Consider the following 27,193-nt stretch of genomic DNA (forward strand, 5'->3'; position numbering starts at 1 on the left):
GTCACTCACTCTCTGAACCTTCCTTCTTCCAGCCTGACTCCGCCCCTTGGGGAGTCTCAGGCTACTGGAAGGTTTCCTTATCTCTAGAGCAGTATTGCCCATACTGTCTCTAAATTCCTGTGCTATACTCAAAGTACTACCGTTACACCAAACACTCACATTATCCAGGTGTCCAGAGGTTAGCAATATATCTGTATTGTCGGTGATTCTACAGATCATCAATAATCAGGTATATATCTGTATTGCTGGTGATACTGCAGATCACCAATAATCAGATTCTCTCTGTGTGCTGACACCGATCGTTACAGGTATACTCTGGACCAGGCACAACAGTTTACAATAACTGGGATTTTTTGTACACTGTTAGTTACTCCACTACTTTTGATGACTGTTTGGAGGGCATACAACATTGCCAATCTTGGGTCTTCACCGAAAGTTCAACTTTAACAGAACCTTACCTTCTCACTCAATAATCACTCATTCCTTGGTTGTCCTTGGATGGCCTTTCCTGCGAGGCTGTGACATCATTAACATTTCCCTCGTTTGAGCAATCTCATTCTATAGTAAACTCACACATTTTATGAGAGAACTTTATAGTGGAAAAGTTTGTATAAAAAAAATGTTGTGAGTGAATCACTGAAATGAGTTACGGGACTCTCTTGACTATAAGTGACGTTTTGCACAAACAATCCCATCTGCCTCAGAAAATGACCATTTCTAGTTTCCAAATTACTCTGAGCCTCAAGTCAACATTCTCAAGGCAAACAATTGGATTCTATCTTGTCACTGGTTGTTTTGCTGTCTTTGTACTCTTCTACGGACATAAATTGTCCATTCAATTTCCTTTATAGCTGATAAGTCACAACATGTGTGGGGTTGGTTACTGGGGGGGGGGGGGGGACAGGGGGACACATTATAGGCAGGGTGATCGCCCTGAGTGCAGATCGGCAAGTAGAAAGAGGGGGGCGCAGGCAAAAGGACATAACCACTAGGGAACTGGTGACGCGAGGTGCTGCTAAATGGAAGAAGAAAGTTGATTACCAGCTCGTTCACCTTCCTTGACTCCTCCTGGGCTGCCTGCGTCAGACGTTAAGTCATCATCACGTCACCACCGCGTGAGGACACCTGATGTCCTGTAGAGGTACTGCAGGCTGTTAGTGCGCGGAACGCATGGAGGAGTAGACTAGTTCCAGGGTGTCGAGACTACGGACCTCACACCCAAGATTAGGGACTCTGTGTTATCATTGTGTTATACTTCAGACTAGTTCCAGGGTGTCGAGACCACGGACCTCACACCCAAGACTAGGGATACTGTGTTCCATCATATTTTACTCCAGACTAGTTCCAGGGTGTTGAGACCACGGACCTCACACCCAAGACTCGGCATTGTTTTGATATCTGTTATGACCTATTGCATTTCTGACTATCCCTCTGCTTTCTGATTTGGTACCTACGCATATCTGATTATCTGTTGCCAACCCTGCCTTCCTTTTGGATACCGAATCAGCCTTCTGTCTCTGTACCTTGTCTGTCCGTGTGTCGCTGACCCGGCTTGCCCGACCTTGAGAGCTATCTCTTTCCATTAGAGATAGTCTCCAGACCTGCTAGTGACATCCACCTTTCAGGTGTCACTCACTCACAGGTCCTTCCTACTTTCAGCCTGGGGCTCCACCCCTTTGGAGGTCTCAGGCTGCTGGAAAGTTTTCACACTTCCCAGAGGGCAGTATCAATCATACTGCCAAAGACCACCTGCTCCTCGGGTGGTCCAACTCAAAGTCATTACTGTTGCACCAAACACTCACATCATATAGGTGTCCAGAGGTTAGTTATACTTGGATTATTGGTGATTCTGCAGATCATTAATAATCAGGTATATGTCTGTATTCTTGGTGATTCTGCAGATCATCAATAATCAGGTATATATCTGTATTCTTGGTGATTCTGCAGATCATCAATAATCAGGTATATATCTGTATTCTTGGTGATACTGCAGATCACCAATAATCAGATTATCTCTGTGTGCTGACACCCATCGTTACAACTGGGCTCTATTCACAATAAGCATTTCGGTAAAATCATTTTGGACACGCCTCAATTCACTAAGCCCTGCTCGGTAAGTGTCAGTTATCAGCCTTCTAGGAGGGCAGCAGGCAGGCAGGGAGCTGTGTGTGTGACTCAGAGGTTTTTTGTCCTGTGCAGCCTGTCATCCTTTAGATGTGCTGCAGCCACCAGGGGGAGCTCTTCTATGTGCTATAATACAAATATGCACATCTAAAGGGATGCAGGGATGCCGGCAGAATTGTCAGCTTCCTCTGATTTGATACACTGAAAGGCCTACTGGCATCGCATCAAATCACAGGGAGAAGCAGGCTGTGTGTCTCTCCCTATTGGCTGCCTGGCTCTCCCCAAAGGCTGTCTGTCAAATCTCCTGCACAGAGACAGCAGGGGGAGAGCAGGTTATCGGCTGCTGTGAGCTGGAGAAAACACAACCTAACACTTCTGTCCGGTAAATGACATGCGGAAATCTTTGTGAATTGATATTTCTTAACATTTCTCGAGGTAATAACCACAAAAGTCGGTAATTTACCTCACTAGTCAGGAACTGTGATTTTCTGCGCAGAGATAGGTTTAGTGAATTGTAATGTTGGAAGGTGATCGGTAAAATCAGCTGTTTTCAGATTTAGCGAATGTGGTAATGCTTTGTGAATAGAGCCTATTGTGTTGTGACAGGAGTGGTGACAGGAGTGGTGTACCTGTCTGGAGAATTGGCAAGGGCAACAGCTCTCTAGACAATTGATTGAGCTTCCCTGTGTCTGCAGGGCCAGATTTAGGCATAGGCCACCTAGGCCATGGCCTAGGGCACCACAGGAGCAAGGGCACCAAAGCCGCAGGATAAAATGGTGCAGTATTTTCAAGCTTGCAAATGCTGTATTGCAAGGTGATCGAGTGAGCTAACTGACCGCGTTACTCTCCTGCCAGCTGTCTGTGCAGCGTCCACCCTGCTCTCTGTGCACATTGGCATTGTGAAGGGTGGCTACAGACTCCGGCAGCATTGCAGATTTGCAAGCGGAAGAAGTGGAATAGCAGCCGCCAGTCCCCAGGGGTCATCAGTCTACCGATACTGAAGGGGAGGGGGGGGGGGGGACTGGTAACAGTGGCCTTGGGCAGTAAAGAGTACAAATCCAGCCCTGTGTGTCTGGAAGAATACTTTGTGGATATCAAGTCAAGCCATGTGATATTCAGTAACAGGGTTAGTCACCAGAGGTCTTCAATCACCCTGGTACTGAGAGGGAGGTAATGCTGTAACCCAAGTCCTCAGATGAGGAGAGTGCTTGTTATTATTGCCATACCCAGCCATTTTCTTGGTCCATTTGTCCACCAGCTCTGTAATACGTTTTAACAGAAAAACACATTATGTACCTTCAAATGAATATAACATACTTACCTCACGTCATTTCCTCTCAGAAGCTCACCAATCTCTTCTTATAACGATTCCTTTCGAGATTTTGTCAGAACTGAAATATATCAGTTGCTGTCAGGTTTGTATCAGTTGCTGTCAGTTATAACTGGAAGACAACTGATATGTAAGGTAATGTCCATGTTTCTCTAATGCTCAAGAGGGCAATATTAAAGTTTAGCAGCGTGCTGACCAGGAAGCTGTTATGAGGCAATGGCCATTTTCAAAATGGAAGGTGGAGAATTCCATCAATCACAGTGGAAAAACAAGCCAGGGGAGAGAAGAAAGAGATTGAGGAGTAGACTACACAGGAGGTAAGTATGACATGTGTATGGTTATTTTGACTTTTAATTTTCAGTTCAGGTTTGCTTTAAAGTGAACCTAAAGTCAGGAAGAAAAAATGAGTTTAACTCACCTGGGGCTTCCCTCAGCCCCCTGAAGCTGATCGGTGCCCACGCTGACTCCATCAGATGTCCCTGGACCGGTCGGCGGCAACTTCCGGTTTCGCCGTCACCGGCCGACAGGCTGGGAACGCGAGTGATTCTTCGCGTTCCCAGCCAGAATATCGCCCCCTATGCTGCTATTGCAGCATAGGGTGGCCGCAAAAGCAGCATAGGGGGCGCTATTCTGGCTGGGAACGCGAAGAATCACTCGCGTTCCCAGCCTGTCGGCCGGTGACGGCGAAACTGGAAGTCGCCGCCGGTCGGTCCAGGGACATCTGATAGAGTCAGCGTGGGCACCGATCAGCTTCAGGGGGCTGAGGGAAGCCCCAGGTGAGTTAAACTCATTTTTTCTGTCTGACTTTAGGTTCACTTTAAGGGGCTACCGGTCCGAAATGTGTTAACCAAAGCAACCATCTGATGTACTTACCAAAACACTAAGGCAATAACTAACTTTGTTATGTGTAGTTATAAAGTTGTAGTTATAAAGTCACCAATGAAATCAAAGATCACAGTTTTATTTCCAAATCATTTTATTACCTATAAAAAAAAATTCAATAAACCAAAAAGTCATCATTGTCCTCTTCAATGTTTTATGATTATATGCACCTATCATTGTTTATTGTATATTTACATAAAAAAGAATATGAACTGTTTGTGTAACGTTTTGGGGTCAGCAGCACTGGACTGGGCTCCGGGCTGGTAGCAGTATTGGAAGGGTGCACAGATTATTCATAGTGTTATTATACAGAAACAATATTTTGTTAGAAGAAAAAACATTACTTTCACACCAACATTGAATAATCTGCGTTGAACTAATTTTACCTTCTTTAAGGCTGCTTACACACTTATGCTACGTACACACATGCGACAACGATCGTTCGTTGAGAACGACGAACGAGCTTTTAATTGATGAAAGAACGACCTGAGTAAAGTTAGTTTTTAAATGTGTGTAACGATCAGATCGTTAAAACGAACGTTACATCACAGAAAGCAACTATTGCGCCTGCGCATAAAAATGAGAAGTTTCATGGAGAAATAGTGAAATGCGCATGTCAAGCCTAGTACGAACGACCGTTTCCAACGATGTACTACTTTTGCAAACGATCGTCGTTGGGAAAAATCCGCCGAGACAGAACTTTCTTTTGTAGCGATTTGGCTCGTTCGTCGTTTGCCTTAATAGTCGGTGGTTCGTTTTTTGTAACGATCGTCGTTGGTAAAGATCGGGGAACGATCGTTACAAACGACTATAGTCGCATGTGTGTACGCACCTTAAGACGTTACAGGCGCACATTAGTGCAGCCTGTAATGCTCCCCCAGCGCACAGCAATGTAACACAAGTGGGCTGTTCACACAGCCCACGTTGCGTTACATGTAACGCTGCACGTTCTCAAGACAGTGCAGCATGCTACAGCGTTAGAGCGGCTTAAGCCGCGTTAGACTGTTTGCACATGCGCAGTCATGTTGGGGAGGAGCGTAGAGCGGCCGGGCACATGGCTAATTAATATTCACTGCACGTTGTGACGCTGCTCACTCTGACGTCCACAACGAAGAGCACCAGGCGCCGCGTTAGGTGCACGTTATGCGACCTTAACGTGGCACCTAACGCAACGTCTTAGTGTGCCAGTAGCCTAAAGGACACCCGAAGTGAAAATAAACTAATGAAATAAACAATGGTATCTATCCTCCTTTTCCTAAAAATGGCTTTTTAAGATATTCCACAGTTTTATTTTATATTTAAATCAAATTTTTAAGTATTTATTGTTTTACTAGTGACTTTAGCCTGTTTAAAAACGGGCTAGGCCTGTCAGTAATCTGCTGCGCGCATACACGACCGCCCCTTCTAGCCCCGTCCTCCTCCGGCTCTCGGCAGTGTCTCTGCGTCTTGTCCCTGCACATGCGAGATGCTAAAAAGCACTGACACACGGACAGACGCAGGGACATTTGCCTATTATTAGGTAGGATTGTTTTTGCTCAATGACACATTCATTGAAGTATGCCATAGCTAAAATCTATTAACTATTGACCCTTTTATCTCTTTCCTGCTCTCAGAAGCCATTTTCTGCTTAAAACGTTTTTTTATAGTTGGAATTTCTTATCAGTGAGGGTCACACAGTAGTCACTTCCTGTCTGAGTCAGGACTGAGTCAGCCACTTACGTACCTGATATTTAACTCTTTCAGACAGAAAAAGAAAAAAGGAACACAGCATAGTTATTAGTGTGCTAGACACTGTACATACCCATGTCTATCTCATTATGTCACATGTCACTTCGGGTATCCTTTACGTTTTCAGTTAATGTGAATGAAGTGAAAAGGCCTTGAACAGAGTCCCACATGAGGATGGGGTTCTTGTTCACTGCTTTTTTTTAATTATTATTATTATATATTTATTTATTTTTATTGATGGCTACTTAATGCATTTGCGGTTTTCCAGTTTCACTGATATTTTAGAAAAGATAAGATTACTTCCATTTTTTTCATATGGTTAATAATTCCATGCTTTAAAGGGAACCTGAAGTGAAAATAAACGTATGCTATAATGAATTGTATGTGCAGTACAGCTAAGAAATGGAACATTAGCAGCAGAGAAAAGAGTCTCATATTGTTTTCCAGTACAGGAAGAGTTAAGAAAAAAACTTCCGTCGTTATCTATGCAAAAGAGCTGCTCTGAGCTCTGCGACCCAACTTTGGTCTGAGACAGTCCTATTTTCTGAAGCACTTAGACCAAAAAAAAAAGCGAGACACAGCTTCAGATAAGCTTTTACTGCAGGGGAGTTCAAAGGGTCATTAGCTCTGCTCTGTTTCATAGTTTAAAATAACAGCGTGTGGTTCGTAAACTGCAAATATGACAGAATGATGTAAAGTTATAAAAAAAAAAGCTAAATAACCTAAAATAAAAATAGGAGACTCTTTTCTTTGCTACTGATGTGTTCTGTTCATTATCCGTACTACACATACAATTCATTATAACATAATTTTTTTTTCCGCTTCAGTGTCACTTTAAAAAAGTGCTACAATTTATTTTTTTTGTAAAAAAGCTAGACAATTTACATTGTACATACTACAGCCCAATGGAAAATAGTTGTAAACATTCCAGCCATTCCTTCTGAATTTCACTTCATTTAAAAAAAAAAGGATGGTCAAACATGATTAAGTTTTTCTTAGGGCTCTTTCACATCAGAGCTTGCGTTGGAGAACGCTCAAAGCATACGTTTTGTTGTATGCCTTTTACTGCGTTTTGATATGCGTTGCACTGCAGTGAGTGTGCGTTTTTAATCCGTTTTCAATGCGTTACTGCACATAGAAAAACGCAGGTAATTTTTTTTTCTTTTAGTTGTCAACTTTCTACATTGTTCCTCTGTTGCATTCTGGGACTGATTGCCTGCGTTAACGGATTAAAAACGCGCATAGTGTGCGTTTTACATTGACTAACATTGTAACGCATAAAGCTAGCGTTGGCCAAAAAACTGCGCCTGGGTGCAGTGTAACGCAACGCACAAAAAGGCTGCGTTATATGTGAAAGCTAAAATGAAAGTCTATGGACTTTCATTTCACCTTGGGTAACGCAAACTTTATCCTTTGCGTTGAAACGCAGAAAATCTGCCCTAATGTGAAAGAGCCCTTAGATCTGATCAGAATATAACATTTTTCATGACTGGAACATGTATATTTAAACTTACAATGTCTGCCGAGAACAACCAATCGATCTCATTGCTTTATTTAAAGGGGTTCTGTGGGGGTTTCTGAAGAGAAAAACTGCCACTTACTTTGGGCTTCTATCAGCCCCGTGCAGCGGTAATGTCCCACGACGTCCTGCTCCCATCCGCCGTTCCCCGCAGCCGGCACCGGGCTATTATTCGTCTGACATACAGACGAATAATGCGCGTTGCCGTGCCTCCGCTCGCGTCATCTGAGGCTTACTGCGCAGGCGCAGTACAACGGAGCCCTGTACTGCGCTTGCGCAGTAAGCTTCCGATGACGCAGGCGGAAGTGAGCGGGTGCGCGGCCACTCTAGCGCAGCCGCAGTTGGATCCCATGCCGCTTAGACCGGGGCCGGCGGCGGAGAACGGCAGATGGGAGGAGGACGGCGTGGGACATTACCGCTGCACGGGGCTGATAGAAGCCCAAGGTAAGTGTCCGTTTTTCTCTTCCACAACCCCCCACAGAACTCCTTTAAAGCTGAGCAGTCAGGAAAAAAAACCCTGGCAAATCTGAGCCATTCTAATAAATATGCATGCCCCACCCTAAAAAACAAAACAAAAATATGCATTCCCCACCCTAAAAAAAAAACAAAACAATATTTACTAATCCCTGGTAATCGCATTACATGAGCACATTCTGCTCATGTGATTCTGGAGTCTCCACTAGACAGTCGCCCCGCCTCCCACAGTTCCTTCCTCCCATTATTTTCTATGGAAGGGGCGTAGCTACAGTACAGTGTAGGAGGGCACAGACGTGAGAGTGACACTGGGTGTGTACCATGGGGCAAGGGGGATTTGGGAGGGGGCAGTACCAGCCTGCCACTTAACCTCCTTTTGGAGCTCAGCTATGAAGGGCACATTGCCCAGGGATGGGGGAGGGCAGTGAATACAACTGCGCTGCAAAGATCACATGATTCTGAAGTTGGAGACCTAACAAAGAAGTCACGGATTTTCACTTTGCAAGTTTGATTGGTTGCTCTCGGCAACTCCTTTACTTTTTTCCCAGTATGCTTTGCACCTTAAATCAGTAAATTCGGTATAAAAGGCATGACGAAAACCATTTCAAGTAAACCCCATCCCAAACGTCCAGATTCTTTTTCCAGATGTCAAGCTTTCACTTCCTGGTGTTTTCCCACCTCTGGTACCATGTGCAATGTCTCCTTTATAAGCAGGTCTTCTTCAGGCCTGGACTTTCAGTTCTTGAGGTTGCTGCAGTCACGTCAAGTGAATGAACCATTCTACAACATTTTAATCATTCTACAACCACATCACATACCCGCTAAGGCAATCCTTGTATTAGGTAATGAGTTGCTAATGCTGGATCAAATGCAAATTTAACTGCATACATTTGCATCAGCTGAGCATAATTAGCATCTCATTGACCGTTTGTACCCTGGAAATTCTACAAAAAACGAGGCTCCAAAGCAGACCCAGATTTACATCACAGGAGCCTATAGGCAGAGATGTCCAGACACCCTAAACTTCACCCTCCATGAACCGGTTAGTCTGCTGGCTGTCCCAGCTGTCACTTCTCCCTTACTTACCCCGCCCGTCATAGCTACAGGTGTCCCTTAGCATTAGATAGCCAGAGGTACCCTCAGTATTAAGTAGCTAGAGGTGCCCCCGACTGAAGGGCGAATTTGGCAGTGGAATGCCAAGAGCAGGGTGAGTAACCTCTGATTTATACGCTGCTCGGGACTCTGCATAGGGAAGGAGGGAAGGAAGCACTAGATGAGGGGACTGAGCCGCCTTTCCATCATCAGGCGCCTGTAGGCAAAGCTTGGTGGAATTGCCTTCTTAAAACAGAAGGAAATTTGCAATAATTCAGTTATAAGTGAACATTTGTGGTTACCCACAATGCACTACTACTAAATATGCAAATTATCCCTTTTCGCCCTTGTTAAGCCAAGCAAGCATCCAGAACCAGAAATTGCATTTCCGCATCGGAATGCGGAAATCGGTAATGCAAGTGCGTTAGGCGGAAATTTCCGCCGGAAATCGCGGAATCTGCATCTGCCTATTTTCTGCATTTACATTACACTAAAAATCCGCCAACTTTAGTGGTTAATAGCAAAGCCCCCGTAAGTCCTAGAAACACCACATTTTCAGGGTTTATTAAACAGAATCTTCTGAACAAGATGCAAAAAAAAGTTTTCAAAAAGACCTTATAGTTTTTGAGAAAATCGATGTTAAAATCGGCCGGAATTTCCGCGATTTCCGGCGGAAATTCTGCATTGGAATGCGGAAATTGGTAGCGAAAAGCGGAATCGGTATTTGGCAATGGCGGAATGCGGATTTACCATCCGACCATCCCTACTGGTGTATAGCAAGCCTATAGCTTTAAGTTTTACACAGCCATATCAAACCCTACATGTGGGTTTGATATGGCTGTGTAAAACTTAAAGCTATAGGCTTGCTATACACCAGCGGTTCTGGATGCTTGCTTGGCTTAACAAGGGCGAAAAGGGATAATTTGCATATTTAGTAGTAGTGCATTGCGGGTAACCACAAATGTTCACTTATAACGGAATTATTGCAAATTTCCTTCTGTTTTAAAGAGACACTGAAGTGAAAAATAATATAATGAATTGGTTGTGTACTATGAATAATTACTAGAAGATTAGCAGCAAAGAAAATATTCTCATTTTTATTTTCAGGTATATAGTGTGTTTTCTAACATTGCATTATTCTCTAATATTTGCAGATTACACAACACTCTGCATTCAAAATGATTATTTCAGAGCAGTCTGTGAACGAATGACCTCTCCTCTGGCAGAGAAAAAGAAAACTGTTCACTTATAGTTGAGATAATAAAAGTCAGAAGACAGCCCTCTCCACGACTTTGAAAGTCGTAGAGATTAATGGCTTTTTTGCATAGAGATAACAACTGTAGTTTCTTAACTCTTCCTGTACTGGAAACAATTACACTGATGTATCTGATCTTAATGTTTTATTTCTTAGCTGTGCTACACATAAAATCATAATATCATAATTTTTTTTCGCTTCAGTGTCTCTTTAAGAAGGCAATTACACCAAGCTTTGCTTTTTTAGTAGGAGGGCTTTTTGGTTCCTTTTTTCCCCTTATACATTCCTCGTAGTTTGGGTCACCCTGAGCTGCTTGGTTACTCTGTTGCACTAAAGTAAAAATGGCATTTTATTAATCCACTTCTCACCTCCACTATGGCGACCACTTGTTGTTCTACTAGAACTGGACTTTTGATCAAAAATAAAATTATCATATGTGCTTCTGCCTCTTTGGTGCGAAACCAAATCTGTTTAGGCCGACCCCCTTACCCCAAGTTGTCATGGCTGATACAGACTGCTGGACCTTTCCACACATTTGGAAAACTATGAGAACTGATGTTTCTGTCCCTCAAAAGGGAGATGCAACTGATCAAACCTGCTCAAGAAGATATCTTGATAAGGTCTATGAACAATGAAATGGGTTTCGTACTAATGGGTACTAACTTAAAAAGTTCACAGAGCTTTTACAACAGAACAGTAACACATACCATAGGAATCTTGTAGGCACCGAGGGAGTTACAGCTAAAAGCAGTGACCTAGGCTGCCCAGGCATAGTTCACAACTGCAAAGCCTAACTGGTCAAATTCCATGAATGTTTGGTCGTTGACTTTTTAGGATGAAGGAACTCTGCTCTTTCGAACGCGTTTATGGAAAAGGTAAAGTTTATTTGAGCGGAAATCTTTTGTTGGTTCCTACTACCCACAAAGGGTGAGAAATAAAACAAACCTTCACACGCGTCTGGCAGGTACATCAATAATACTGAGGTCATTAAGAATGTCTGTTAGGCGAACTCTGGTTTTCAAAACTGTCCACTGAGGAAGAAGTAGTTGTGGTTTAGTAAACTGTCCTTTAGAGAAAGACGTGGTTGTCTTCTGTAGATGGTGTGAAGTGTTCATCATTATCAGGCAGATGGCCCTATCCGATGATGTCACAAACCATTGCCCTCATTCCACCTCTATGTCCACAACATTGATATGAGAGTGCTGAGGTGGGATCACTCGTGCTTTGTTGCTTTAAACGTTGGTCTCCAGCTCACTGATCTCTATCGTGCAGTGATCTTTATCCGTACATTTCCCGGAAGGTTCTTGCAGTTCTGGCTCTGGATCCACCTGAACTTGATGGAACTCATGTTCTGTGTGGGAGAGGTGGGGAGCACTTCTGCTCTTTACACAACCGTTCCGCTGGTACGCCAACTGAATATTTATAGGCTTGGTCTCACAAATCAAAGGAACCTGAACAACAAAGAAGCATAAAGTCACATAAATGTCTAAAATATATACCTCGTAATTGCATGATATATTAGTTTTATTGCCATAGGCCAGTAGATAGTGTAAGTGAGATGCTAAGGATTCCATCTTGGACATAAATGTAAAGCCTTGTAGACATGCAATTACTGTTGCCTGCAGTTATCGGGACTCAAGCCTTCGTGCAACAGTTTAGGGCCGAGTTCTGTACCAACACATCTCTAGCCTACAGGCTAGCAGTGCATTCGGTTAATATGAAGGGACAGCATGATGCAAGATAGAGCAGCATGGAGAGTGGGCACGGTGAGTGCAGGAGAGCGACAGTCCAGTATCCGGCAGGACCTGGATCACCGAGTGGGGACCGTGAATTCCCTACAGGCCTATACGGTGCTGCAGGAACTGCAACCCACCTTTGTGAGTATATAATCATATATATTTTGGTCCCCCTATACCTCACAATACTGCACCATTGGGCTCCTGGTCTCTCTCTACTTCTTATTTAGGTACTCTTGGTCCCTACAAGAACCACCAAACCCCTTCTATCTATAGTAGGCATATGATTTCTATTGCAGATCATTCTTTATTTTGGTGAAAGAATGGTCAGTATTACTTTAACTGCTTTTTCGTGTTTACCAGTCTTACCAAACTTTGTGTAAAGTAAGATTTAGGTATTGTAGAAATCTCATTAGGGTGTCTAGTTCCAGCCACTGCGGCTTGTGGTTAGTTTGTTTTGAATACGCAGAACTGTAACTGGAAGCATTTTCCTTACACTAAATACATTCCTAATAGCAATTTCCTGTACAATCAGTGAGTTTACTAAGTGAGGAATGCCACTGACTGTTGCTTCAAACATGAGAATTGTCATTTATTTTCCAACTGGAAGCAGCTGAGCTCACTGGTGAGCAGAAATATTAACTCCTGGAGTGGTTGAACCATCATTATATAGTGTGTAACATAGGAGGAGCTCTTACACGACTACAGCTTTTGTCATGCAAAAGGTTCAGTGATCATTTGTGATCATTGCAGATGCCTGTCCAATGTGTGGACGGGAGGGACCCAGACACGGAAATAAGAAGTTTGGGCACCAGGGGCTAATGGACTATCTGGGCGCCCCATAGGTGCTAATGCAAAATATTGGGCTCCAAAAGTAGAAATTTGGGGGCCCGATAAATAGTTTGCGCCGGGCCCATCCAACCCAAATGATTCTTTTTAAGAATCGTTATTTTGAAAATTACCGTTTTGAAATTCGTTTTTGAGAATTTTGTAAATTATAGTTTTAAAATGTATTGTCTTAGAAATGTATCTTTTTGATGTTATTTGCGGGGACGTGCTTTAATACTTTGATTTGCTGACCCAGGTGGAGTGTACTATAGACAGTACTAGCCCTCGTAAACAAATCATCTGAAGTCCCTTTCTGTTTTCCAGTACAGCAAGTGTTAAAGTGACACTGAAGAGAAAACAAGTTATAATGTAATGAATTGTATGTGTTGTACGGATAATTAATATAATTTAAGTAGCAAAGAAAAGTCTTATATTTTTATTTTCAGTTATATAGCTTTTTTTTTAATAATATTTCATCATTCTCTAATATTTATAGTTTACAGACTATGCTCTGCATTTTACACTATGGAACAGAGCAGAGCTAATGACCCTTTGAACTTACCTGCAGTAAAATCTTATCTGAAGTTGTCTTTCATTGTTTCTTTGATGTATAAGTGCTCCAGAAAATAGCACTGTTCTCTGACTAAATTCGTCGGAAAGCTCAGAGAAGCTCTTTTGCACAGATAACAAATGAAGTTTCATAACTCTTCCTGTACTGGAAACAATATGAGACTCATACCTTTACTACTAATGTTCTATTTCTTAGCTGTACTACACATACAATTCATTATCTCATAAGTTTATTTTCACTTCAGATTCCCTTTAAAAAAAAAACTGGTTATCTATGCAGAAGAGCTTGCCTAACAGCTCGTTGACTTCAGTCCAGTTTCCTGAAAAGTAAATAAAAGCCAAAAAAAGCTGTGAAACAGCGAGATAAGGATTCTAATACCGTTTTTCTGCAGAAAGGTTCAAAGGGTCATTACTTCTGCTTATTTTTCAACTTAAAAGGCAGAGTGTGGATTCTAAACTGCTGATGCAATCTTAAGAATAAAGCTATAAAAACTGAAAATAAAAATATTTGACTTTTCTATATTCCTAATGTATTAATAATTGTATTACACATAAAATTTGTTATCTCATAAGTTTATATCCACTTCAGATTCACTTTAACCACCTGAGCGGTCTGGACGAGCTCAGCTCGTCCAACACCGCCGGAGGCTGCCGCTCAGGCCCTGCTGGGCCGATTTTAATGAAATAAAAAGCAGCACACGCAGCCGGCACTTTGCCAGCCGCGTGTGCTGCCTGATCGCCACTGCAGCGCGGCGATCCGCCGCGTGCAGCGGCGAAAGAGGGTCCCCCCAGCCGCCCGAGCCCAGCGTAGCCGGAACAAACAGTTCCGGCCAGCGCTAAGGGCTGGATCGGAGGTGGCTGACGTCAGGACGTCGGCTGACGTCCATGACGTCACTCCGCTCGTCGCCATGGCGACGAGGTAAGCGAAACACGGAAGGCCGCTTATTGCGGCCTTCCGTGTTACTTCTGGCCGCCGGAGGCGATCGGAAGAACGCCTCCGGAGCGCCCTCTAGTGGGCTTTCATGCAGCCAACTTTCAGTTGCCTGCATGGAATAGTTTTTTTTTTATTTAAAAAAAACCCTCCCGCAGCCACCCTGGCGATTTAATCAGAACACCAGGGTGGTTAAGAGTTTAGTACACAGATTTCTGTGTGCTACAGTTATCCTTTGAGTGGAACATTTGGGGGGTGGGGGGCACACGAGACTATGTAACATTGGTTGCAGGAACGTAAAAGGTTAATAGAAATATATCTTGATTTCCTGTCAGAGACGCCCAAAGTCAAAGAATTTCCAGATTTCCGTTCTAACTCACAACAGGTTGAAAGATCAGAAAAAAAAATCGTCCCAGACGTGAGGGAATCAAAGCAGCGCAGCAGATGGAGGGGAGAGGGTGAAGGATAAACATACAGAGGCATGTGTGTATACAAGGGGATAAATAATGTGCGCTGCAGCTTGGATGAGGCATATGAGAGAGAACATAGTGGAAGACTAGAAGTGCGAAGAAACAAAATGCAGAGGGAACAGGATCTGTTATGGGAAATGCCATGTGGGTGCTTCCCTAACTCTCCAGGGCCCGTATCCAGGGGCATTGCTAGCCCCAAAGATCCATAGCACATGCCACAGATCTATTCTGGGGTGCCCCAGATGTCCCCAAGACAGAGGCAGGCAGCAAGGGTGGCAGCAGGCCCGGATTTACATCACAGGAGCCTATAGGCACAGATATCCTGACACCTTAGACTCCGCCCTCCATGAACCTACAAACACCGGCCGAACTGCACCACAAGACAAGTGTGCTGGCTGGCCCAGCTGTCCCTTCTCCCCTACTTACCTTACCCATCATAGGTATATACAGGTGCCCCTTAGTATTAGGTAGCCAGGGCTATCCTCAGTATTAAGTAGCTAGAGGTGCCCCTTAGTATTAGGTAGCTAGAGGAACCTCAGTATTAAGTAGCTAGAGGTGCCCCCAAGTATTAGGTAGCCAGAGGTAACCACAAGTATTAGGTAGCCAGAGGTAACCACAAGTATTAGGTAGCCAGAGGTAACCACAAGTATTAGGTAGCTAGAGGAACCTCTGACTGAAGGGAGACCTGGATGATTAACCTCTCTCATTTACACCCTAACTGGGACTCTGCATAGGAAAGGAGGGAGGCATTTGGGGATGGGAGTGAGCCTCCTTTCCATCATCAGGCGCCTGTAGGCACGTGCCTACCGTGCCTTATGGTAAATCTGGCCCTGGGTGGCAGTACTCACCTCCGGCTGCTTGGTCTCCGGAATCTGCAGACATCTTCTCTTCCGCACTTCTCTCCCTAGGGTCTGAGAATGAATCAGATGCTAGAGCTCCTAGTGTCTATGTAAATTTGGCTCCACCCATGACCACCACCACATTCTGGTGCATGGCCACACCCATTTTTCAGCTGGAGTGCCCAAAAATACCTGCGATCTCTTAGGATCCTAGCAGCGCCCCTGCCTGTATCCAATTCACTTTTGCTCCTAAGTTTTCTCCTAGGAGATAATTTCTCATCTTCTCTTTAAAATAACTTTTCAGTGCTCTGCAGTTAGTATTTCCATGTTTGCTGTTTTTCTGCAAAACAGGCCATGCTATGAGGGGTAAATGAGGAGTACTCTGCTTTCTTCTTGTGTCACTGAGCCATCCTAGTCATCTGTGGATGGGAGGAGCCTCATAGTGTGACTTGAGGGGTACTCTACTTCTACCTGTGCCACTGCGCCAGCCTATCTTATCTGTGGGTAGGCTGAGCCTTATAGTGTAGGCTGAGGGGTACTCTGCTTCTACTGGTGCCACCGAACCAGCCTGTCTCATGGGTGGGTGGGAGGAGCCTCATAGTGTGGCCTGAGGTGTGCTCTTGTTTCTACTTGTGCCACTGAGCCAGCTTATCTTATCTGTGGGTAGGCTGAGCCTTATAGTGTAGCCTGAGGGGTACTCTGCTTCTACTAGTGCCACCGAACCAGCCTGTCTCATGGGTGGGTGGGAGGAGCCTCATAGCGTGGCCTGAGGTGTGCTCTTGTTTCTACTTGTGCCACTGAGCCAGCTTATCTCATGTGTGGGTGGGAGGAGCCTCATAGTGTGGCCAGAGGTGTGCTCTTGTTTCTACTTGTGCCACTGAGCCAGCTTATCTCATGTGTGGGTGGGAGGAGCCTCATAGTGTGGCATGAGGGGTACTCTGCTTCTACCTGTGCCACTGAGCCAGCCTATTACAGAGAGGAGAGGTGGAGAGAGTGGGTGGGAGGAGCCTCATAGTGTGGCCTGAGGAGTACCCTGCCTTTACCTGTGCCACTGAGCCAGCCTATTTCATCTGTGGGTGGGAGGAGCCTCATAGTATGACCTAAGGCAGATTTCCCCAACCCTGTCCTCAAGGCCCACCAACAGTACATGTTTTGCAGAAAACCACAAACATGCACAGGTGAGGTAATGAGTGTATCAGGAGAGCTGATTAACTGCCTCTGTGGATTCCCACAAAACATGCACTGCTGGTGGGCCTTGAGGACACGGTTGGGGAACACTGCACTAGGGGGTACTCTGCTTCTACCTGTGCCACTGAACCAGCCTATCTCTGAGAAGAGAGATCAGTACTGCAGTGCCAGACTACCACAGTATGTTGCATTCCAGAGCTGCCACAGAGATTCCCTGCTGCTTAAAGGGAACCTAAACTGAGAGGGATACGGAGGTTTCCTTTTAAACAATACCAGTTGCCTGGCAGGCCTGCTTATCTCTTTGGCTGCAGTAGTGGCTGAATCACGCACCTGATACAAGCATGCAGCTTATCCAGTCTGCCTTCAGTCAGAGCTTCCTGATCTGCATGCTTGTTCAGGGGCTGTGGCTAAAAGTATTAGAGATACAGGATCAGCAGAAAAGTCGGGCAACTGGTATTATTTTAAAAGGAAAAATCCATATCCTTTTCAGTTTAGGTTCCCTTTAATGAAGTAGTCAGCCGTTACTGCATTGGGTTAAATAAAAAAAGTGGAACAGTCATAGTAAGTGTCATTCTGGCTCTTTATCACTTTGGCATTTCCAGCCGTTGTCCACTTTAACCATCTGAACACATAAAGACGCCACCCAGAACGTGAATAAGTCGGTTTACCTTTACCTCATCACTTTGCTTGGCGAAGTCTTTCCTGCAGATATGCGCCATTATCCCAGCTGCTAAGGCATCTCCGAGAACGTTAATCATGGTCCGGAATCTGTCTCTGATAAAACGACACAATATGGTTGGTTATTGTCCAGATCTGGAGATCTCACATCCATCTTTTGTCATCTCCCTTTCCTCCTGCATCGGTTACAGATGACGGCCTCTCATCCCATCATTTCCCTGGTGGACCTCTCACTAACATTTCACATAACTCAATGAAGTGCAGGTCCAGATTACCAAATTATATTAAGATTTTTATTAAAACCGCACCTCTTTCTGGCTGTGATTGAGAGCAGGGCTTCCAAGTTCCTCTGTCCTGTTTTTAGTCTGGCCTACAGGCAAAGCTATGCAGTAGACCAGACTAACAACAGCTTAAAGGAATACTGTAGGGGGGTCGGGGGAAAATAAGTTGAACTTACCCGGGGCTTCTAATGGTCCCCCGCAGACATCCTGTGCCCGCGCAGCCACTCCCCAATGCTCCAGCCCCGCCTCTGGTTCACTTCTGGAATTTTAGACTTTAAAGTCTGAAAACCACTGCACCTGCATTGCCATGTCCTTGCTTCCCCTGACGTTACCAGGAGTGTATAGCACAAGCCCAGTATGGTCTGTGTCTGCGCAGTATGCTCCTGGTGCCATCAGCGGGAGTGAGGACACGGCAACGCAAGCGCAGTGGTTTTCAGACTTTAAAGTCTGAAATTCCAGAAGTGAACCGGAGGCGGGGCCGGAGCATCGGTAAGTGGCTGAGCAGGCACAGGATGTCTGCGGGGGACCATTAGAAGCCCCGGGTAAGTTCAACTCATTTTCCCCCGACCCCCCTACAGTATCCCTTTAACATGAAGAAGACTTAAAGGACAACTGAAGTGAGAGGTATGTGGAGGCTGCCATATTTATTTCCTTTTAAAGCAAACCTGAAGCGAAAATAAACTTATGAGATAATGAATTGTATTTATCGTACAGCTAAGAAATAGAGCATTGAAAAGAGTCTCATGTTGTTTTCCACTACTAGGAGGCAGTGATAACCAAGGAAAAAATTGCAAACGCATCACTGCCTCCTGCTGGGATCGCTATGTATTGCTGGACGCGTTGCCACTCATGATAGGAGTGATGTGTTTGGGCGGCAGCTTTATTCGGTGTTTGTTTCCTGGCTGGAGTCATGTGCTGCACCCATACTTTCTATTTCTATTTCCGCATGAGCAGGGCCGGCCTTAGGTTTCACAGCACCCTGAGCGAAACCTGATTTTGGTGCACCCCCTTTGCGCACGTGCACACACAGGCCCATATACAGCACCAACAATTTGCACCGCTCGTTATAGAAGAGGTGCGTCCCTCCCCCAAAAATGCCCTCAGACTCAATATAGGTAGGTAGGTAGCCAGGTATAGTTGTCCTCAGTATAGGATCTCATGTGTAGGTGCCCTCAGTATAGGTAGCCAAGCATAGGTAGTACAGTTTCCACAGTAAAGGTAGCTAGTATAGTAGCCCTCAGTATAGGTAGTATAGTTGCTCCAGTATAGGTAGCTAGTATAGTTGCCCCCAGTATAGGTAGTATAGTTGCCCCAGTATAGGTAGCTAGTATAATTGCTCCAGAATAGGTAGCTAATATAATTGCCATCAGTATAGGTAGTATAGTTGTCCCCAGTATAGTTGCCCCAGTATAGGTACTATAGTTGCCCCCAGTGTAGGCAGTATCGTTTCCCGCATATAAATAGCTAGTATAGTTGCCCCCAGTGTAGGTAGTATAGATGCCCCATATAGGTAGCATAGTTCCATATAGCTGGCATAGTTGCCCCATATAGGTAGCATAGTTGACCTCAGTGTAGGTAGTATAGTTGCCTCCATATAGGTAGCATATTCGTCCCCATATAGGTAGCATAGTTGTCCCCAGTGTAGGTAGAATATTTGTCCCCATATAGGTAGCCTCCCAGTGTAGGTACTATATTCGTCCCCATATAGGTAGCATAGTTGTCCCCAGTGTAGGTAGAATATTTGTCCCCATATAGGTAGCATAGTTGCCTCCCAGTGTAGGTACTATATTCGTCCCCATATAGGTAGCATAGTTGCTCCCAGTGTAGGTAGTATAGTTGCCTCCATATAGGTAGCATAGTTGCCCCCCAGTGTAGGTAGAATATTCGTCCCCATATAGGTAGCATAGTTGCCTCCCAGTGTAGGTGTATATTTGTCCCCATATAGGTAGCATAGTTGCCCCCCAGTGTAGGTTGTATATTCGTCCCTGTATAGGTAGCATAATTGTCCCCAGTCAGTCTCCCCCCCCCCTTCTGTGGCAGCGGGCCGGGCAGAGAATGACTCACCTGATTTCAACGTTCCAGTGCTGACGCCCCTCTTTTCTCCCTGCCTACGCTCCATCTGTATTTAGAGCAGGGCTAGAAGAAAATGGCCGTCGATGTCCGCATTTGTGGATATCGGCGACCATTTTCCTGTTGTCCTGCTCTAATTACAGATGGAGCGGAGGCAGGGAGAGACAGTGGCAGGGGCAAACCAAGGATTTTCAAGGGGGGTATTCTTGAAAGGTAGGGGGGGATTCTGGGCGGCTGTAATCTCCCCCTGCGTTTGCCTATGAGTGGGGTGGCGAGGGGCGCATGCGCCCTTGAGAGCTGGCGTCCTGAGCGACTGCTCCAGTTGCTTAGGTCAAAGGCCGGCCCTGTGCATGAGAGCGGTAATTTACGCATGCGCAACGCGTCCATTTGTAAATATGCGAACAGTTTTGTACGCATGCGTTAAATGGAAGTCCGGCGGGGGGCGGGGGGGGGGGATATGGGGGGGCGTTATCTGTGTGATGTCACTATCTTCAGTTCCCCATCAGGTCCGCAGCACTGCTGGGTGCTCCCATTGGTAAGCAACGATTTGAATTAATTGGTTGATTGTCTGTATGATACCTATTTAAGCAGGAAGTTTTCATCATAGTTTGCATATGGCTTCTGGCTTTGAGGAAGAGCTATTAAGCTTGAAACAGCGGGCTGTTGGCCGCTATAGCCATTTTTATCGCTGACATTTGTCATTTTGATGACTTTTTCAATAAAGAGCTTATAACCTACTGAAAGGTGGTGCCAGCTTCGTTGGATCTACTTTAAAGATTCTCATGTATAGCAAGATACAGAGCAGATATTTTGGTGGGTAGAGATTTTTCCAGGTAATAGTGCAAAACGAAATACTTACAAGGCCCAGTCAACGGCAATGATGAGGGTGATGTCATCGGTGGGTAGGCCAACAGAGGTCAACACAATCACCATGGTTACCAGTCCGGCTTGGGGTATTCCTGCTGCCCCTATACTGGCTGCTGTAGCTGTGATACTGGGAGACAGGTATGTAAAATTAATTTTAATTGTAGCATTGTCCTTCACGAGAAAGCTAAAAAACAACTTAACTGAAATTAAATTTCTTTTTTTTTTTTTTAACAAATCAATTTTTATTGATTTAATTTTTTGAAAAACATGACAATGTGAAAGACAAAGGAAAGAGACCCTGCGTAATCGTTATAGCATAGCAAAAGTTTACAGTGGTGATGTAGCATATAGTCATTACCAATCACATAAGACAACAATGTCGACATATTACCATATAAATATGAAAAAGCACCCATAAGGTAATATAATACTGTGGCTTCAATAAATTAAATCGTACCATAATAGCGCAGGGAGGAGAGGAAAGGGAAGAGAAGAAAAAGGAGAAGGAAGAAGCTCTGGAACGTCCCCCTCAGGGTCCCTAAAGACCAAGAATTATCTATTCATTCACAAAGTGACAACACATAAAAATATATGGCAGTTCATACTGACATACACCTTAACCACTTAAACCTATCTGGACGAATATGTTCGTCCAGATAGACTGTGCTGCTGCAGCTGAATAAGGCGCGCAATCGCGCACGCTCCCGTGCGTGCTCCCGCCGCCTGCCGCTAGCCCCCGGATCAATGAATGGGAATATACTTCCCATTCATCTATCTAAGTCCCCCTGAGAAAAACAGACGGCCTCTTATCAGAGGCCGCGGTCTTTCTGCTTAAAAAAAAGTTCCCCGTCCTCATTCTAGTTCCTGGAAGCGTGATCGTTTGCTTCCAGGACATTTTGACTGTGGCCATCTTGTGGCCAAATAGTAAAACTAAACCCACATGCATTTTTTAATAAATGAATTACAATTAAAAAAAAAAAAAAACATAACATAAATAGTTACCTAAGGGTCTGAACTTTTTAAATATGCATGTCAAGAGAGTTGGTTAATATAATTTTTTAAACTATGGGCTTGTAAATAGTGATGGACCCAAATTGAAAAAAATGCACCTTTATTTCCAAATAAAATATCGGTGTCATAAATTGCGATAGGGACATAATTAAAACGGTGTAATAACCGGGACACATGGGCAAATAAAATACATGGGTTTTAATTACGGTAGCATGTATTAATTTAAAACTATGATGGCCAAAAACTTAGAAATAATGAATGTTTTCCATTTCTATCTTAATCTTCCTGTTAAAATGGATTTAGAATAAAATAATTCTTAGCAAAATGTATCACCCAAGAAAAGCCTAAATGGTGGTGGAAAAAACAAGATATCAATCTATTCAGTGTGATAAGCAGTGATAAAGTTATTGGCGAATGAATGGGAGGTGAAAGTTGCTCGGATACATAAAGTAAACAACACTGTGGGCTGAAGTGGTTAATCTGGTTCTATGCTTGCTGTGTCTTTATTGCTATACCAGGGTGCCCATATTTTATCAAATCTCGTTGGACAGTTAAGATTTGTGTATGTCATACGATAAAGAGGAAGAGCTGCGTTGATTATCTTATTCCACTGATTAATTGACGGTAAGATGTTTGATTTTCCAAACACGTAAAATCTCCTTTCTAGCATAAAAGCAAGGAATTCGAATAAGGTATTGGGAATGTTTACCAGTTGAGACTTCTGGCATATGTCCTAACAATTCGGGGAACTTATAACCTGCAGAGAGAGCTAAATTTCCTTTCTATGAGCCCCTCTGCCATAGTGTATATATACTTAAATAAAACTATTTATTATTGCACAGTCCTGTCTCACCGTGCTGGCAAGACCATATGTATACCTATTCCACACCAAAGACAGATTTTCTGCTGCTTTCCTTCCATGCACGGCAGAGCAAAGAAGATTAGAGGGGAAGATAAAAGGCAGCACACAAACACTCACCTCTTACAGGTTCCAGGCGCTGGAAGTCCCACCTATATGTCTTCTCTGCACCACCGCCGCTCTGCACTTCCTGCTTCTCAGATTGTGCACTAGAGCCCAAACTGAGAAGCAGGAAGTATGGAGCAGCAGTCGTGCAGAGCGGACAGATGGGACACTCAGCGTCTGGAACCAGTAAGAGATAAGTGTTTGTGTGCTGCCTCTATTCCTCCCCACTGCACTCTATTCAGGAGGGCAAGGTCGGGGAAGGCAAGTGGTGCTAGTCGCAACAGCACCACTGCTTCCTGCGAAACGGCTGTCAGGCTCCCCTCACCCCCACTGCACATCACCTGCCTGTACCCCGATTATGATTCCTGTGAATTTTATAAAGGAAAAGCAGAGAATCCTATTCTAGACAGTTTCCATATTAACTGTGGCTATTTTGAAGCCAATACTGATGTCATTTCCTCCCTTACTCTGCTCTGCCCAATTTGCCCGCCCTCCACTATAGAGAGTGCATAGTCTCAGCATGAGAAATATTGGCCAATCAGAGAGGAACAGAGGTGTGGGAGGGGAAAACAGAAGGGAAAGAGGCTTCAGCCAATCAGGCTGCATTAGTTAAGCTTGAGGGAAAATAGAGCAGCAAAAAGGACAACCCAGCATGCCCTGCAACTTCCTTTTTGTGTACCAAATTTTGTAGGTACCAAATAAGAGTCAGGTAAACTGGGGGATGATCATTTATCAACAAGAAAAGTAACAGTAATTTTAACTTTTGGGTTGCCTGGTTAGCATCCTTATTACTTGTTTATCAGATAAAAATAAAGAATGGATTTTTGATTTTATGCCCGACAGTAACACTTTAATGGTGAAATCTATTTAAATTCTTTGTGCAGTGTATGGGATGAACCGATCTGATCTGAATATGATCAGAGAGAGATTGATCTGTTTGCCACATTGGGGAGAAATATATGCATGTATGGTCACCTTAAAGCGGACCTGAACTCAGAATTTCCTCTCTTCTCTAAAAGATAAGCAACAGCATAATACCCTTTCAAGTAAAACATTTCTTTGTTACAGCTGATACAAATCCTGCAATAAATCTGCAGTGTGTCTACTGCCTACTTTTACGGAAGCAGACATAGGGTTAACATCCTGTGTTAACAAAATTAGCTGCTCTACCGAAGCAACCAGCTGACTCAGCTGAGAGATCAAATTACAACTTGTGAATAGTCACAGATGAGGGGGGATTACACAGGCTAAACTCTCTAAATACATACAGGGTGCATTTCTCTATGTTCCACTTCTCTCCTGTGCAAGAGTTCAGGTACCCTTTAAGCAGACACACTTGTGTTAGAGGTTCATCTGGCCGCTCTGCGCATCACGTGAATTATATATAATCAGCGCAGAATCCAAAAACAGAAGACGAGTCTTCAATAAAGAATAAGAGCAGGCAAATCTCAACCACAAGAAATATCGGGGTCACGGCACAGATCTGCAATCATGGATACCCAGAAAAAGGAAAGAGGCTTACCAGCTGGTGACAACCCACCGATTGTCACCAGCTGGTAATTCCGGGGATTCCCTGATGAAGAAAGTTTGCGAAACCGGTTGGGATGAAGACAGGCGGCACTTTTATACTGTCCTATACTGCTGACCCATACACGCATGCAACTTTCTCGGGGTTCCCATTGCATGGGCCCCGTATGTAAGTTTTGCTTTTATATTTTTTATGCTGTTTTTACTATGAAAACTCTATATTAAATGGTTTACACTTAGAGTTGCCATTTGTTTGTTTTGTATTATGTTTACTGATATCCATCCGTGAGATGAATCATTGCTGAATTGGTGGATCCTGGATGGACTGTTGCTTCCTGATGTCCTGCCAAAGCCTTGATACAACCTTATAATGTGGGTTGTCACCAGCTGGTAAGCCTCTTTCCTTTTTCTGGGTATCCATGATTGCAGAGCTGTGCCGTGACCCCGATATTTCTTGTGGTGGAGATTTGCCTGCTCTTATTCTTCATTGAGGCTACTTACACACCAAGACGTTGCGTTTTAGGGGACGTTATGGTCGCATAACGTGCCCCTAACGCAACGCATGGTGGTGTTGAAGTTGGACGTCAGATTGAGCTGCGTTATGCAGCTCTCAAAGCAGCCGCTCCAGGTTAGTGATAGGAAGTCCGGATCTGTTTAAGGATTCAGATCATTTGAATCGGATCATTGAAAAGATGCGGATCTTTGAACCGAATCATTTGAATCATTTTACTAGGGAAGCAGACTGGGTGAAATGACTAGCAGGACAGGACTTTCCCTGCACTGTACATTCTGTATGTTCCTGTTTCTTCCTGACAGACATCCACTGTGAACCAAATCTTTCATTGTGATGATCCGGATGATTCGACTCACAAAAAAGATCCGGATCAAATGAACGATTTGTTCATGTGCCGGACAACACTACAGTCTCACCATGAGTCTCTGCAGTGCAGTGAATATTAATTAGCCATGTGGCTGGCCGCAGAGGAGGAGGGGAGACCTCCTCCTCCAACATTACTGAGCATGTGCAAGCAGTCTAACGCTGCTTAGCCCAGTATAGCGTACAGCATGCAGCACTTTGTTTAAACCTGCTGCGTTACTATGTAACGTGTGCACTGTGAACAGCACAATTGATCTTACAGTGCTGTGAGTTGGGCTGCGTTACTGGCTGCTGTAACGTGGGACTTTAACGTCCCACTGTGAAACCAGCCTGAAGACTTGTCTTCTGTTTTTGGACTCTGCGCTGATTATATATAGTTTACCTGTTTGTGACCTCTGGACATCGTTCTTCTTTCAGCGGCGGCCACTTTGTTACCTTGGCACTGATACACATATGCAAAGCTCTCCGCATCACGGTCGGACACCTGCGGTTTTGTAAGGCGTATTTGTACACAGATCCTGATCTTTGGCAGGCCCGCCTCGTAGTATGAGGAGTTTTCCTGGACGGCGAGAGCCGCACAAAGGAAGGCTGTTCTGATGAAACACAGCCCACGATCTGGCACGATCCGCCAGATATCTATCTGCTCAAAGCACCATTGTACTCCCCTGTGCGTCCGCCGCCATGAACGTTTGTGGCAGGAAAGAGATAGTGTGCACTTTGTCTCTATGACCAGAGAGAAGAAGGGGCAGCCAAAAGGTAGTAATTTCCTGCTCTGATACGTGGGCTGAGCTCTGCAGGAGTAATGGCATTCTTGCGGTCTGTATTGTATTGCTAAAGTAACGTGGTGGCATTTTACTGGCGTCGGGTTCCAATCGCACTTTTGCTTGACTGGAGTTGTCTTTACTGTCTGGAAACAGAGATACAGAAATGGGGATGCAGACGTTTTGACATCCAGAGATTTATTTGGGGTAAGTCAGGCATGGCTGGTGTCTTGGGCTCCAGATGATTGGGGGCACGGTACTCAAGCCATGCTCTGCCACTTATACCCTGATTAGCTGCCATTGTGCTTCCCACTGCAAGAGATCTGGACTGCATTGTAATGGGGGGTAAACTATACTGGCTAGTATTTGCGTGTCCCAGCACTCTTGACCTTTCTGATCTGCACACTTCTTCCAGGCAACAGATTCAGAATGCATTAAAGGCAGAGGATCAGCATTACAACCAGGGAAGCAGCATTTTCAGTAGAAGGTCAGTAATGGCATCCTCCATGCTTCTCACAAGACAGGCGTTATCCAGCCTGAGAAATGCACAGAGGTGGATAGATGGAGATCAGGACATATAAATTCCTGGCTGGGGTAAGGGATGTTTACTGTGTCACTAGCTAAACTGAAAACACAGCTGGGACAAGGACTGCTCCTGGGAATGGGAAGGTGTTTCAGTGCCATTCCTAGGGCATTTGGGCATTTGACACCCAGTGCTGGGCATTAGATGACTCCCTGCTGCCTTACATTACTCCACAATAAGACATGACACACATCCCCCACTCTTTCCATTACTTTACAATAAGACAGGACACACATTCCCCGCCCTTTCCATTACAATAAGACAGGACACACATCCCCCGCCCTTTCCATCACTTTACAGTAAGACAGGACACACATCCCCCGCCCTTTCCATTACTTTACAATAAGACAGGACACACATTCCCCGCCCTTTCCATTACTTTACAATAAGACAGGACACACATTCCCCGCCCTTTCCATTACTTTACAATAAGACAGGACACACATTCCCCGCCCTTTCCATTACTTTACAATAAGACAGGACACACATTTCCCGGCCCTTTCCATTACGTTACAATAAGACAAGACACACATTCCCCGCCCTTTCCATTACTTTACAATAGGACAGGACACACATCCCCAGCCCTTTCCATTACTTTACAATAAGAC

The 27,193-nt window shown here is 44.5% G+C and overlaps 1 protein-coding gene across 2 annotated transcripts in view; it reads right to left on the minus strand.

Annotated features, from left to right (window-relative positions):
- Positions 1-10,157: 10,157 nt before the first annotated feature.
- The window catches only part of SLC1A7 (solute carrier family 1 member 7), a 134,813-nt gene continuing 117,777 nt past the window's right edge, over positions 10,158-27,193 (minus strand). The window contains exons 9-11 of one of the 2 annotated variants that reach the window (XM_068238984.1): positions 20,855-20,989; positions 17,635-17,740; positions 10,158-11,855 (exon numbers count right to left, since the gene is read on the minus strand). In XM_068238984.1, coding sequence (XP_068095085.1) covers positions 11,637-11,855; positions 17,635-17,740; positions 20,855-20,989 — 460 coding nt within the window. In that variant the 3' untranslated portion in view covers positions 10,158-11,636. The remainder of the gene's footprint in view (positions 11,856-17,634; positions 17,741-20,854; positions 20,990-27,193) is intronic. The other variant, XM_068238985.1, reaches the window with a different exon arrangement.

This window comes from Hyperolius riggenbachi, chromosome 6 (genome assembly GCF_040937935.1).
Source record: "Hyperolius riggenbachi isolate aHypRig1 chromosome 6, aHypRig1.pri, whole genome shotgun sequence".
NCBI classification, from domain to species: Eukaryota; Metazoa; Chordata; class Amphibia; order Anura; family Hyperoliidae; genus Hyperolius; species Hyperolius riggenbachi.